Genomic DNA, 15,476 nt, shown 5'->3' on the forward strand with positions numbered 1-15,476 from the left:
TCTGCTTGGTCATGACATGACTGCTCGTGTGGGCGATTTTGGATTGGCAAGGTTTTTGTCTGATAGCCTGCCCACATTTCTCAAACTGAATCAAGTTCAATTGGGATAAGAGGAACGGCTGGCTACGTTGCTCTGGGTAAGTAAGCCTATCTATCTCAAACATGTATTGATAATCTTTCCTTTGTTTTATTTATTGCAAATGCTTATGAATTTGAACATCATTTCTTCTAACGATTGAACTGAAACCAACGTGAAGTTTAAACTCCTATGGCAACTAACATGATCTATCACGATTCTTGGTTGTGTATATATAGAGTATGGGATGGGAAGTAAGCCATCGATCTAGGGAGATGTCTACAGCTTAGGAATTCTCTTACTGGAGATGTTTACAGGAAGGAGACCTACTGATACCATATTCGAGGATGGTCGAAACCTCCATCATTTTACTAAGACGGCACCGCCCGAAAGAGTGATGGAGATAGCTGAACCTTCTCTGTTATCAGAAGTTGGAGGTGATGATGAAAGCAGCATATCGGCAAGGGAAGGAAAAATCAAGGAGTGTTGGGTTGCAGTGCTGACAATTGGAGTTTCATGCTCAACGGAATCACCAGGGGAACGAATGGACATGAGAGATGTGGTAGCAGAATTGTGTAGAATTAGGGCCAAACTTTTCCGCATTAGCAAAAGAGCAATGTCAGAATCCAACTTCAAAACATGATTTTGGACACAACAGTGTACAATGCCGTTCGTTGAACTTAAACCCTCATACATCTCCGAACAAAATTGAGTCTGGAGTCGTGTTCTAAAGTTGAGTTCCTTGACATTTTGTTAGCATAATAATGATTGCAATAAAAGAAAAGAAGGGAACAAGGAAAATGATTTCCTCCCTTTTCTTATCTATACTACTTCTTTTAAAAGCATGAAGGTGTTCCCTACTTTTTACTTTCCAAAAATGCCCCAATGAGTTCCTATGAACCCCAACTCTATCCCACGCCTACCCACCCTTCCTGAACCGGCACACAATCCCATCAATCTACGCTTCTTAAAAAAGGGGAAACTGTCCAGCCCACTCTATTTTCCCCCACAAAGCAACCCAGCCCACGCTTCCTCGTGGAAACGACACCTCCAAAGAACAAAGTGGCATAGCGACCACACGACCGTCGCAAATCAAACTGCAACAGAACTCTAGGTGGCTCGCTCTCTCTCTCTCTCTCTCTCTCTGCGGCAAAGGGTAAACGGTTGGTTCTTCTTCAACTTTACCATTAGTTTATTTTTTGATCTGCAGTCTCCCATTAAATTATGATCTACGTTTTCGACTTCTTCCTGATGAGGATAACATATCCCTCATGCAAACCATGTGATTTGCCTACCACGTGTTTGATACTTTGTTCCAATGACAATAACAGAATTCAACATCACATACCCACACATGAAAGAGTTAATTGAATCTGGCTACAGTGTGTACATGTTCCTTAGGTTCGTTGAATCATTGTTCTCTTCACTACATATTTCACACAACAACTTTCGAATGCTCTTATCTTTGAACAATTATGCTTTGCCGATTTGGCACATCCATTATCCTGTGGGAAATGGAACAAAGATAAAGGTTTGGAGTCTTTGGACCTGTTAAGTTTAATTTCATTTTGTTTCCAACGGTAAATATGTTTTGCAATGTGTCTGTTCCAATGGGATCAGATCCATTAACCTTCGTGTCCATTCCGTACAGTTGCTTCCTTACGTATGGTCACTTTCTTACCTATAATTAACAGGCTCTGCCTTCCCTTTTGCTCACAACCGCATACCACATCTCGAATTTTTGACAGCCCCCTCCGAACACCCCAAACGATGTATCTTTTCTCCATCTCTCGAACGCTTCAACAGTCATCAACTACAAACACCCAGTCTTCCTCTGACTCTCCCTCCATCTACTTCTCCAACCTTCATTTCAATTCCGTCTTCCTCTGAGTCTGCCTCCACATTCCCCTCTGACCTTCAATCCGTTTGTGGACTGTTACTCAGACCCTATCCTCGCAACCTTCAACGAAGTCGAGTCCGGTGCCCGTTATAGCCATCTTGATGTCTAGACTGCCAAGTTTTTTGCTTCCAACAATATTTGCATAGTAAGTTTAATTTTTCCCACCCTCTATTCCCCATCTTCATCGACTGTAAACATTTATATCAACTATAGATATCTCTGCTTTCAACATCAAATTGATATCCTGTAAAAAAAAACTGAATTGTCGATGTTATGCACACCAATTGTTCAATGGAATTACTCAACATTCCTGGGTGTTGGATTATGGTTTTCTTTTCCCTTGGTGAGAAGTGACCACAAATTAGACAGTTTTAGTTACTTGTAGTCTTTTGGTTTTGGGTTAGTGCCGAGCAAGTCGGACTCCATTGCCCCAAATTCATAAAAGTACCATGTATTCATGATTTTTTTGGGTTGAGTATCAAGTATTCATGTTAGTTTTACCTTGTAATTGACTGAACCTACCATGCTTTCCCCCCACCATTCATGTCGTAAGAGTGGATTTTTGTTTCATGATAAGTGAGTAGCCAACGTTGGGTAACGCATGCAGCTATTTAAATCGGGTGGTAGATTGGTTGGGTAACGCATGCAGCTATTTAAATCGGGTGGTAGATTGGTAGAGAATATATGTAATTCGCTGGGGTGTGTAATGAATTGTGCACACAGAGATCGATCAGGGCATCGTACAAGGAACGACAAGTAGTAAGAACTTGAGTTTACCATCCAACAGTAAAGATCATCCATTTGTGGACGGACAATTGTACATAAGAAACATATACTACACTACTATCTCCGGGCCTGCTGGGTTATTTCTCAAACTAGTATACAGAAAACAGGGAAGAAAAGAGGAAACTCTCATCCCTTATCCAAGCTGTGTGAAGGTGGGGTTAAATAACTTAAATCCCATGACACAGTGGCGCATTCAGTTGTAAGTATCTTCATTTTTTACAAAGTATGTAAATGGGAAGAATATTGGGTGCAGAAATTTCCCATACCTAGTTAACAAAAAATAAAAATAAAAATAAAAAATCCCCATACCTTCCCGATTTTTTGCCTATTAATTGAAGATTTCTTCCAAACGTAACTATGAGTCATAATTTAGTCCTTTAGCCGACCTGAGCATCCGACCTTCGTGTAGTCTTTCGGTGATGTGGGGATCACTCGATCGTGCCAGGCAGCACATGATCCGGTATGAAAAGATGAGCATATCCTAATACGGATCACATAGAATCGATCCCTGCAATCAAGCAATTGTAATCACATAAATATCCAATAATCCCTACCACAGACACTATATATTTATGTATCTATACGTCTCAATGTCATGTTAAGAAGGTGCACACTCTGTAACCCTAATTTCAGAGTTCCTATACACTTCTATCTCCTTCGACTAACTTGATCATCGAAGAGTCTCTGGTGCCGAAAACACTATCGGTCCTTGGACGGTTTGAAGGTTCACAGGGATTGTTTTGGGCAGATGAAATGAGTTTCTTTCAAAACTCAAAACTTATTGCTGAATTATCCACTTCGTTTTTGTAAATTTATAAGTGAAACTTATTTCGGTATTTTTTATTTTTCGTAACTTTTTGTTTAGCTTTTTGTTGTATTTTTTGGGGTTAATCGTTCGTTTTGACGAGACGAAATGGAAAAGTATAAAAAAAAAATATGGACCGATATTAAAAAAGTTCAAATAAGACGACACTTTAGACAAATAAAATAGTTGTTGATTACTTTTTGTCTTTAGTAAACTTTTTTGGTTTTCGGTTATAATTTTGTACTTTTTAGACTGCTCTCGTCGAGACGGATGATTAATCCAAAAATTATCATTCAAATTTAACAAAAATGAAAGATTTATACCAACGGGGATCTTCTAATAGAGAGTCATAAAGGATATACTCTATCTTTGAATTCAGAAATGAAAAAAAAAATTAAGTTTACAAGAATGAGGCTGAGATAAGAGGAACGGTATCAATGGAGATGTATATACAGCTTTCCAGTTCTCTTGTTGGAGCTTTCCACTGGAGCAAGACCCACAGATGGTTCATTCAAAGACGATCTAAACCTTCACAACTTTGTCGAAATGGCATTTCCCAGCAAAGTAGTAATGGAGATTGTGGACCGATCAGCTCTATAAGTAATTCTGAAGAGACAGAAAAACAACAGAAGTTAGATGTTTGACTGACCCAAGAATTTAACTGACCCCGTGCTTGGTGCCGCAAGAAGGGGTTTTAGAAACATAAGTGCGCATTCGATTGTTGGGAACAGAAAACTGTGTGGAGGTATAAAGAGTTTGGGACTTCCTTCTTGCAAAATACTTGTAAAAAAGAAAAGTGGAATAACTCTTGCCATCAAAATAGCAATTCCAATAGCTATTTCGTGTTCGGTTCTTTTGGAATTTTTATGGGCTGTTATGCAGGAACAAGAGACCGGAAAGCAGCCCTTCGATCATGTTGGCAACAAATGAGTAGTTTAGACAGGTTTCTTATTCAGAGCTTGTCCAATCAACTAACCAATTCTCATCAGCTAACTTCATTGGGGAGGGACACTTTGGTTTTGTCTACAAAGGGATTCTAGGAAGGGAAGCAATGGCTATAGCAGTGAAGGTACTCAAACTTAGAGAGAAAGGAGCCGCCAAGAGTTTTATGGCTGAATGCAACACATTGAGAAATATCCGACACCGGAACCTTGTCAAGCTAATCACTTCATGCTCAAGTATTGATTTTAAAAGGGCGGATTTCAAGGCACTAATTTTTGAGTTCATGCTCTACGGAAGCCATGAGGAGTGGCTACACCAAAGTGAAGGTGATCAAAATGAACACCCTAGAAGTGGCTACACCAAAGTGAAGGTGATCAAAATGAACACCCTAGAAGTTTAAGTCTAACTCGGAGACTATGTATAGCAATCGATGTCGCATCTGCCCTGGAGTGTCTTCACCATCACTGTGGAGCAGCGATTGTTCACGGTGATCTGAAGCCATAATATTCTGATTGACCATGACATGACTGCTCATGTGGGCGATTTTGGACTAGCAAGGTTTCTATCTGATAGCCTACTCACTATTTCTCAGCCTCAAACAAGCTCAATTTGGATAAGAGGAAGAGTTGGCTACGTTGCTCCTGGTAACTAAGTTCATCTATCTTCTATTTATATTGATATTTTTTCCGTATCATGTATTTATTGCAAATGTTTATGCATCCCTCTTGTATTTTTTGTGATGAAATGTCAAAATCCTTCCTTATTAAATGTAAATGAATTGAAACTAACTTGAAGTCTAACATGGTTTGACACGAATCTTGGTTTTATATACACAGAGTATGGCATGGGAAGTAAGTCGTCGATTCAGGGAGATGTCTACAGCTTTGGAATTCTCATACCGGAGATGTTTACAGGAAGGAGACCCACGGATATGATATTCGAGGATGGTTGGAACCTCCATCAGTTTACTAAGACAGCACTTCCCGAAAGAGTGATGGAGATTGCTAATCTGTCTCTGTTATCAGAACTTCCCAGTGTCGATGAAAACATAACGACGGGAAATGGCAAAATAAAGGAGTGTTTGGTTGCAGTGCTGACAATCGGAGTTTCATGCTCAATGGAATCACCTGTGGAGTGAATGGACATGAGAGATGTGGTAGCAGAATTGTCTAGAATTAGGACCAAAACTTTTCCCCATTAGCAAAACGATTGTAATGAAAAAATAATTTTATCCATCTTGTTTTACACACAAGCAGGAAATAAAACAGGTAGCCCTTACCCTATCCATAACCCTTTCCAAGCTGTTTATGAGACATTTTGTAAATGAGGAGAATCTTTGGAGTGGAATTTTCCAATAAAATCTTTCCCTTCTTTTTCAAATCTGAATATGAAAATCACTTTCGAATGTAATATCAAAAGTCAAATTTGGAGCCTCTTTCTATCATTCAAACTCGACATTGGTGCAAAAAGATGATGAGTTATCTCCAAAATGGAGAAGGTGGTGTCAATGGATAAGCACCAGGGAACTATTGCATTGCTAATGGAAGGGCCTCCACTAAGCACGTTCTTTTTCCAGTCCAGTAATGCTTGTTACTATTTACTAACATGTTCTAATAATATCAGCCATTGTTACTGCCCGGATTAAATGTCCATCGGTTATACAATCCCACAAAGTGTGAAAATATACTATACCATGTGGATTCTTGATTTATTAATCTTATTAGTACTTAATATATAGTCCAATATAATTACATACCATATGAGGGTATACATGCCCAACCTCCTCTAGCTCTTTCCCATTCCACAAGCCTTGTCAAAATGAGAAAACTAGTAACGAGCTTCATCCTTGCTTACATTGCCCTGTTCATATACCCAGCAAATTTATCACCTTCTTCGGTAGCTGCTGCATTATCAATTGGGAATGAAACTGACAGACTCGCATTGCTTGCCTACAAAGATAGAATAACCCAAGACCCTCTCAATCTCATAACCTCATGGAACACCTCTATCCATTTCTGCAAATGGCAGGGTGTTTCATGCAGCAACCGACATCCCGGAAGAGTCACCGTCCTAAATTTACACGGCAAGAAGTTGACAGGGTCATTACCTCCACACTTGGGAAACCTCAGCTTTCTCAGAGGGATCAATCTCGACAACAATAGTTTCCAAGGCATGATTCCTCAAGAGCTCGGTCGCTTGTCAAGGCTTAAGTATCTCAATCTCACCAGAAATACATTCCAAGGGGAGATTCCAACCAACTTGTCCTACTGTTCTGATATTCAAGTCATGATGTTGAACTACAACAATCTAGTTGGCAAAATCCCGGAGGAGCTTAGCTCTTTATCAACAAACAAACTCAAGATTTTCTATGTACGGCAAAATGAACTCACCGGAAGCATCCCACTCTGGTTAGGAAATGCCTCTTCTCTGCTTTACTTGTCCATGGGAGACAACTACTTCCAAGGAATCATTCCATCCGAACTACGGAGACTATTGAATTTGGTAGAATTTCAGATTTCTGGAAACAATTTATCGGGGGAGATTCCTCCTTCTATCTACAATTTTTCTTCGCTCCTAGTTTTAGGTATCAGCGACAACCAATTTTACGGGAAAATCCCACAAGATATCGGCTTCACTCTTCCCAATCTTCTTGGCCTCTATGTCGGATGAAACCAGTTCACCGGTCACCTACCGGTTTCTTTATCAAATGCCTCTCGACTAGACGAATTTGATTTTGCTGAAGATAGTTTTACAGGTACCATGCCTAAAAATCTCGGAAGCTTAAAAGACCTATTAAGGTTCACAGTTAGTGGAAATCAGTTAGAGACGGATGAGGCAGAAGGGTTCAGCTTTCTAAATTCGTTAACTAACTGCAGCAATCTCAAGTTTGTGGGCATAGGTGGTAACAGGTTCAAAGGTGAATTACCCACTTCAATTGCTAACTTTTCAACTACTCTACAAGTGATTGAAGCAGAAGATAACCAGATATCAGGGAGCATACCTGAAGGAATCACAAATTTAATTGGCCTTATGAGATTGGACATATCCGGAAACTCGTTTACCGGAGAAATTCCCGAGGGTATCGGCAAATTTGAAAGACTGGGGGTACTGCGCTTGTTTGATAACAGAATTTCAGGGGCAATTCCTGAAACAATTGGAAACATCACAAAATTGCAGCGATTATACTTGTACAATAATTACTTGAGTGGAAACATTCCTCCTAGTTTGGAAAATTGTAAACAACTCGAGGTACTCCTCCTGTTCAGCAACAACTTAACCGGTTTCATACCAAAGGAAGTTGTAAGTCTTCCTCGTACCCTTTCTTTCATGTTGGCTCAGAATTCTCTGAGCGGACCCTTGCCCGTGGAGGTCGGAAACATGAGCAAACTCATTGAACTGGATGTTTTGAACAACAGATTGTCCGGAGAAATTCCAAGTACTCTTTCCAAGTGTATAATGCTAGAGTCCCTTAATTTGGGGGATAACTTATTCGGAGGGAGAATTCCTTCGGCTTTGAACTCTCTAAAGAGCCTTCATACCCTTGATCTCTCTAGAAACAACTTGTCTGGTCAGATTCAAGCCTACTTGCAGAATTTCACTCTTCTACAATATCTCAATTTGTCTTACAATGACCTCGACGGTGAGGTGCCAGAACAAGGGGTTTTCAGAAACATAAGTGCGTTTTCAATTGTTGGGAACAGAAAACTCTGCGGAGGCATAAAGAGTTTGGGACTTCCTTCTTGTCAAGTACCTGTAAAACAGAAAAGAGGAACATCTCTTGCTGTCAAAATAGCAATTCCAGTAGCTATTTCATGTCTTGTTCAGCTGGCATTTTTGTTAGTTTGTTTATGCAGAAAGAAGAGATCTGAAAGCAGCCCTTCGATCATGTTGCCAACAGATGAGCAGTTTAGACAGGTTTCTTATTCAGAGCTTGTCCAAGCAACTAACCAGTTCTCTTCATCTAACTTGATTGGTGAGGGACGTTACGGTTTTGTCTGTCGAGGTGTTTTGGGTAACGACGGAACGGCTGTGGCAGTGAAGGTGCTCAAGCTTACAGAGAAAGGAGCTGCCAAGAGTTTTATGGCTGAATGCAATGCACTGAGAAATATTCGACACAGGAACCTCATCAAGATAGTTACCACTTGTTCAAGTATCGATTCCAAAGGGAACGATTTCAAGGCGCTAATTTTCGAGTTCATGCCCAACGGAAGCCTTGAGGAGTGGTTGCACCAAAGTGAAGGTGATCAGATTGAACACCCAAGAAGTTTAAGTCTGACTCAGAGACTAAGCATAGCAATTGATATGGCATCTGCACTAGAGTATCTTCACCATCACTGCCAAGCAGCAATTGTTCACGGTGATTTGAAGCCAAGTAATATTCTGCTTGGTCATGACATGACTGCTCGTGTGAGCGATTTTGGATTGGCAAGGTATTTGTCTGATAGCCTGCCCACTATTTCTCAAACTGCATCAAGTTCAACTGGGATAAGAGGAACAGTTGGCTACGTTGCTCCTGGAATGTAAGCCTATCTATCTCATACACATATGGAATTATCAGTTCGTTTCTTTTGTTTATTACAAATGCTTATCATATGTCAAAATCATTGTTAATTAATTGAAACCAACCTGATGCCTAAAATCCTTTGGCAACTAACATGATTTGTCATGATTGTTGGTTGTGTATATACGTAGAGTATGGCATGGGAAGTAAGGCATCGATTCAGGGAGATGTCTACAGCTTCGGAATTCTCTTATTGGAGATGTTTACAGGAAGAAAACCTACATATATGACATTTGAGGATGGTCAGAACATACATCAGTTCACTAAGGCTGTATTGCCCGAAAGAGTGATGGAGATTGCTGAACCTTCTCTGTTTTCAGAAGTTGGCAGTGACGACGATGACAACAAAACGAGGGAAGGAAAAATCAAGGATTGCTTGGTTGCAGTGTTGACAATTGGAGTTTCTTGCTCAGTGGAACCACCAAGGGAACGAATGGACATGAGAGATGCGGTAGCAGAATTGTGTAGAATTAGGACCAAAACTTTTCGCCATTAGGAAATTGATTGTGATGACAAAAAAAGATGCAACTAGGAAAATGATTTCCTCCCTCTTGTTCTGATGCTAGTCAAAGTTCTTGAAGTCATTCAAGAAGTTATTGAGTCGATCGATGAGTCTATTTAAGTTTCTAAGTGTCTTTTAAATTTTCAAGAGTCTTCCTAGTTTTTAGAAAGTCAATGGTCGTTATTTTTCATTAACTTTTAATCTTGAAAATCTAAGTTTACTTTTCCTATGTTGCAAGGATGTCCCAACAAGTCCTATATACTTATATCATTTGCTATGAATGAAATAAGTTGTTTTGAGAAAGCCTTTAGCTTATCTTCTTGTTTACTCTTATCTCTCAGGTGGATTCCTTACAATGGCGAGTATATCAAGCAAAAATCGATATTTTGCAGTTGTTGCAGCCATTTTTTGGACTGATTTAATGAGTTTCTGGCAAAACACATTGTGGCAGATGCAATACCGACTGCGAAAAAATCTATAAAAGGTTAATCAAATGAGGAGAATCTTTGGTGAAAAATTTCCAATAAAATCTTCCCCTGTTTTTCTAACTCTAGATTGAAACGACCCTTTCAAATGTTGAAAACCAAAGATGAAAGGGACCATTGGATACGCTGCTCCAGGTCATTTTCAGATTCACTCTCCTGAGAAGTTCATGTTTTAATAATATTGTTATTGGGGTGCCTTTCTAGGTAAAACAAAAGGTTAATGCACTTTCCATTGATTAGATAGAACAATTCACAACGGATTTCTAAACTAACTGCATTGTGGCTCCAACAAATTGGTATAATCCTCTCCAAATATAAAACTTTTTGTTAACACACGAAAATGGTCTTACGATCACGGATTTGTGGGGTAGTGGTAACTCCCTGCACAAATCCTGATCCAAACACGGTCTATGAAAAATAACGGAAGCCTGTTGGATTATGTAGAATATGGAATGGGCGGTATGGTTTCGGCTCAAGGAGATTTGTACAGCTACGGATTTCTCTTGTTGGAAATGTTCACCGGTAGGAGACCGACTGATGATCAATTCAAAGATAATTGTAACCTTCACAATTTCGTCGCACTCTCATTGCCAGATCAAGTAATGGGGAATGTGGACCAATCTGCTCTGCACCATCAAGTAGTAGGAGAAGCTACAGGTGGTACTTCATTTCGGAGTGACCTGAGAGGTGAACAGGTTGAGTGTTTAGTTTCTGTTTTTCAAATTGGAGTTGCATGTTTAGCAGAATATCCGCACAACAGATTGAACATGAAGCAAGTTTTGAAGGAACTGCCTTCAGCAAGGGACAATTTTCTTGGAAATAGATTGCTTATTATAGCAATTGACAGTCCTGTTATCATACTAGATTTGTGAAGGTACAATTTACCATGGCGTCCTATCCACAAGAGTGAATTATGGACAGTCATACTCTTCTTGTTGAAATTTCCCCTACGTAATTTTACTTCAATTTCAAAGTCTGTGTTAGTTGCGTATCCTTATTATTGCTGCCGACTGAAAAAGGATAGGGCAGAAAACCCATCTTATTGATTTCCTTCATTATTTTGCTGATTTGAATGAAATCCAGGAATTTGTCAATTACAAGTAAGGGCTCTCATAAAATGTTACTTCCATCTCTAACATAACTAGGGGTGTCAAATGGGCGGGTTTGGGTCAAATTGGGTAAGTTACAAGTAGGTTGGGTCTTTAATGGGTCATTAACCCACTTAGACCCAATTAGTTAGGAGTCCAATTACCCATACCCAACCCAACCCATTTATTTAAAATCAAACCCAACCCGCCCATTAACCCAATTAAAATTAAAAATGACTAAAATACCCATATACACTAAAATGACCATACCATATCACCCTTGTATATTTAAATGACCAAATCACCCTTGCATACTAAAATTACCATAATACCCCTATATACTAAAATGGCCAAGCTCGAGTTTTAGGCTCACGTCGTCAACAGTAGCTCAACAGTTTAAAGCTTGCTTGGCTCAAAAAAGGACAACTCGTTTGTATATACTTGACTCGTTTGTAAAGACTCATTTAATAAATGAGACCGGGCTCGGCTCGTTCGATCTCCCAAAATTGGGACCAATTTTGATCAAACTTCATAAACAGTAAACACAACTGAGAGAATCAAAATCCTCACTCACATAACAATACGATTACAGAAACTAGAAGTTAATTTCAAAATTTAACCAAGCCAAACATCCTTATAGACAGATATGTAGAGAGAGAGAGAGAGAGAGAGAGAGAGAGAGAGAGAGAGAGAGTTGTTGGATGGAATATTTTAGTCGCGATATCGGATCTGTTATTGCCGTCGACGACGATGACGGTCCCTTGCTTCGATCAATATTAGTACTATCACTAGTAGTACTCATGTTTTTGCCTAAGTATGTGATATTCCGTCTCGGTGTTCTGCGTTTCGGCTCAGAATCCTTGGCTCGTTTTGTATAAGTTCGGCTCGAACCGGACTCGGCTCATTTACAAACAAACGAAGTTTGAGTTCGAATTTTTGATTCGTTTAGTGTACGAGTTCACTACAAAACTCGGCTCGACTCGGCTTGTATTATAACTGAAATTCGTAACATGAAACCGTTCAAACCAAGTCACCCGTTCCTGATTTGACCAAGAAAAAGGTTCACTTCACGTAACATGTTTACTTTTATTTTTTTTTATTTATGTGGTAGTTCTATTTTTTTGTTGGGTAATGTTCATAACCCATTGGGCATTTAAGTTGACTCAATTGAAACCCAATAATAAATGGGTTAGATGGGTTTAGGCCCATTCTAACCCAACTAATAAATGGATTGGGTTGGGTCTATTTTTTAATAAATGGGTTTGGATTTCTTAATGGGTCTGGGTTCAATTTGCCACCCCTAAACATAACAGACTTTGTATTCTTCTTCTCTAGTTCATTTCAAGATTGGTTATTTGACAAGCTCCAATCAAGCCAACACTCAAATCAGATCCATCCATGGCATCATATATCACGGGTCTCTCAAATTAAGTTCATCCATTTAACGAAATGTACTATTTAGTAGCGACCAGCCGTATCAATGCGAATCACAAATTCGTGACCAGTACCGTACTACTAGGAACCGTGTCATGTGGCCAGTCGTCTCATTAACCTACTCGGAACCATAACTTAGAATTGATTCAGATCCAAGCCACCGACATCGAACCAATCAAAGCGTTTTTCAACACCAAAATGTAGTAATAGTTACACAACAATTAAACAAGAAAAATGGCTTCATTCCGTATAAGATCATTCTTTTTAAGAGCAGCAAGCAACAACATATCCCCAACGAATATACAAGCCACGAAATTCACATCCCAAAGCACACAAAACACGTCGAAAGTAAAGATTGAGACGCACAAAACACAACAGAAACCGACTTCTAGGGTTTGCTATCGTAATCGACGACCTCCAATTCAGTCACCGACCTCGAGTGCTGCACTATAGCCCTCCCGATCAAGTTGATCCAGTCCTCCTTGTCCTTGTTGTTATTGGCGATGAAGTACATGGTGAACCGATTGGTGGAGATCTCGAAAGCGTAGGGCTTGTTGATGACATCCTTGGCGCCCTTGACAGTGAGGCAGTCGCCGACAGGGATGACGCCGCGGGGTGCAGCCGGCAGAGGAGGGGTCCTTGAACCAGAAGAGCCTGCCCGGTTTTGTCTATAGAGGTGTTTTGGGTAATGAAGGAACAACTGTGGCAGTGAAGGTGCTCAAGCTTACAGAGAAAGGAGCTGCCAAAAGTTTTATGGCTGAATGCAATGCACTGAGAAATATTCGACACCGAACCTCATCAACACTTGTTCAAGTATCGATTCCAAAGGGAACGATTTCAAGGCGCTAATTTTCGAGTTCATGCCCAACGGAAGCGTTGAGAAGTGGTTGCACCAAAGTGAAGTTCGTCAGAATAAACACCCAAGAAGTTTAAGTCCGACTCAGAGACTAAGCATAGCAACTGATATGGCATCTGGACTAGAGTATCTTCACCATCACTGCCAAGCAGAGATTGCTCATGGTGATCTGAAGCCAAGTAATATTCTGCTTGGTCTTGACATGACTGCTCGTGTGGGTGAATTTGGATTAGCGAGCTTTTTATCAGATGGCTTCCTACCCACTGTTTCTCAAACTGAAACAGTTCAATTGGGATAAGAGGAACCATTGGCTACGTTGCTCCTGGTAAGTAAGCTAATCTATCTCATGCACATATGGAATTATTATTTCGTTTCTTTTCTTTATTACAAATGCTTATGATCATATGTCAAAATCATTGTTAAAATTACTGAAACCAACCTGAAGTCTAAAATCCTAAGGCAACTAACATGATTTGTCATGATTGTTGGTTGTGCATATACATAGAGTATGGCATGGGAAGCAAGGCATCGATTTAGGGAGATGTCTACAGCTTCTGAATTCTCTTACTGGAGATGTTTACAGGAAGAAAACCTACAGATACGACATTTGAGGATGGTTTGAACATACATCAGTTCACCAAGGCTACATTGCCCAAAAGAGTGATGGAGATTGCTAAACCTTCTCCGTTTTCAGAAGTTGGCGGTGACGACAATGACAACAAAATGAGGGAAGGAAAAATCAAGGATTGCTTAGTTGTAGTGTTGACAATTGGAGTTTCTTGCTCAATGGAACCACCAGGGGAACGAATGGACATGAGAGATGTGGTAGCAAAATTGTGTAGAATTACGACCAAAACTTTTCACCATTAGGAAATTGATTGTGATGAAAAAGAAAAGAAGGGAATAAGGAAACTGATTTTCTCTCTCTTGTTCTGATGTTGGTCAAAGTCCTTGAAGTCATTCAAGAAGTCATTTGAGTCGATCGATGAGTCTATTTAAGTTTCTAAGTGTCTTTTAAATTTTCAAGAGTCTTCCTAGTTTTTAGAAAGTCAATTGTCTTTATTTTTCATGAAGTTCTAATCTTGGAAATCTAAGTTCATTTTTCCTATGTTGGAAGGATGTTCCAACAAGTCCTATATATATCATTTGCTATGAATGGAATCTTCTTGTGATGGTAGAGATATGACCTTGTCTTTATAATTTTTCGTTCGATTTGCTTGAATGGAATAATTACATAGGGTACTTTTGTAACTCCACATTGAGAAGACAAAATAGGAGTCTCATTTGGAAAGACAGGAGTGCTAGAATCATTACAAATTATGCAGTCAATAGTACCCGGGTGTCCACTGCACTTCTATGTTTGCAAAATTTCAGAGTTATATTTTCTACTGAAGTACATATAAACCGAATTTTTCATGAATTCGACCGAGTATGGCATGGGCTGTATGGTGTCAACTCAAGGAGATGTGTACAACTTTGAAGTTCTCTTGTTGGAGCTTTTCACTGGACGACAACCCAGTGATGAGTCATTTGAAGATAATCTGAACCTCCACAACTTTGTCAAAATGGCATTGCCCAGTAAAGTACTAGAGATTGTGGACCGATCAGCTATACAGATTGCCGAAGATACAGAAAAATTAGCCGAAGTTGGATGTTCGACTAACCCGAGAAGTGAACTGAGCGCGTGCTTGGTTTCTGTGGTCTCGAGTACTCAGTTACATCTCGGAACGTCTATTGGCATTCAAAATCGCTTTGTTTGCACGGTTCACCTACAAAACTCAATGAAATACCTTACGTGCAATATTGAGTAAAAATGAACTATTAGATATAGAAACATCATTAAATGGAGGATTTGAGCATTAAGATTATCCAATTTTGGGCGCTTATCAATGCGCCTAGGGAGCAATTCAATTGCGCTTGAGACACATTACAAAAAAGAAGAAATTCTGGGTGCGCCCAGTCGGGGCGCGACTTAAATGTGCCTTACGAAAAGAGTGCAAATTAATCAAGATGCACGCCCTTGGCGCAATTCAAATACGCCC

The 15,476-nt window shown here is 39.7% G+C and overlaps 2 protein-coding genes across 3 annotated transcripts in view; both read left to right on the forward strand.

Moving 5' to 3' along the window:
• LOC131314329 (putative receptor-like protein kinase At3g47110) overlaps positions 1-5,777 on the forward strand; it is a 30,923-nt gene extending 25,146 nt beyond the window's left edge. Inside the window, exons 1-3 of one of the 2 annotated variants that reach the window (XM_058342880.1) lie at positions 4,578-4,834; positions 4,879-5,152; positions 5,345-5,777. In XM_058342880.1, the coding sequence (XP_058198863.1) occupies positions 5,032-5,152; positions 5,345-5,646 (423 nt within the window). In that variant the 5' untranslated portion in view covers positions 4,578-4,834; positions 4,879-5,031 and the 3' untranslated portion in view covers positions 5,647-5,777. Of the gene's footprint in view, positions 1-4,577; positions 4,835-4,878; positions 5,153-5,344 lie in introns of those variants that run through there. The other variant, XM_058342879.1, reaches the window with a different exon arrangement.
• A 1,479-nt stretch (positions 5,778-7,256) lies between these two features.
• LOC131313840 (putative receptor-like protein kinase At3g47110) lies at positions 7,257-15,245 on the forward strand. Its single transcript, XM_058342341.1, has 9 exons — positions 7,257-9,028; positions 9,217-9,533; positions 10,261-10,272; positions 10,501-10,924; positions 13,005-13,193; positions 13,253-13,391; positions 13,523-13,652; positions 14,018-14,259; positions 14,865-15,245. Exons 1-9 carry the CDS (start codon positions 7,269-7,271, stop codon positions 15,243-15,245), a joined length of 3,594 nt encoding a protein of 1,197 aa, XP_058198324.1. The 5' UTR covers positions 7,257-7,268.
• Positions 15,246-15,476: the final 231 nt, after the last annotated feature.

This window comes from Rhododendron vialii, chromosome 13a (genome assembly GCF_030253575.1).
Source record: "Rhododendron vialii isolate Sample 1 chromosome 13a, ASM3025357v1".
In the NCBI taxonomy this organism is placed as follows: Eukaryota; Viridiplantae; Streptophyta; class Magnoliopsida; order Ericales; family Ericaceae; genus Rhododendron; species Rhododendron vialii.

Bases quoted from the DNA above. Each gene is read 5' to 3' on its own strand.
- LOC131313840 (XM_058342341.1), top strand. From the start codon at position 7,269: ATGCCTAAAAATCTCGGAAGCTTAAAAGACCTATTAAGGTTCACAGTT. The intron at 10,925-13,004 runs GTGAAGGTACAA...CCTCCAATTCAG, and splicing joins CCTGTTATCATACTAGATTT to TCACCGACCTCGAGTGCTGC. The intron at 13,392-13,522 runs GTATCGATTCCA...AGTCCGACTCAG, and splicing joins CCTCATCAACACTTGTTCAA to AGACTAAGCATAGCAACTGA.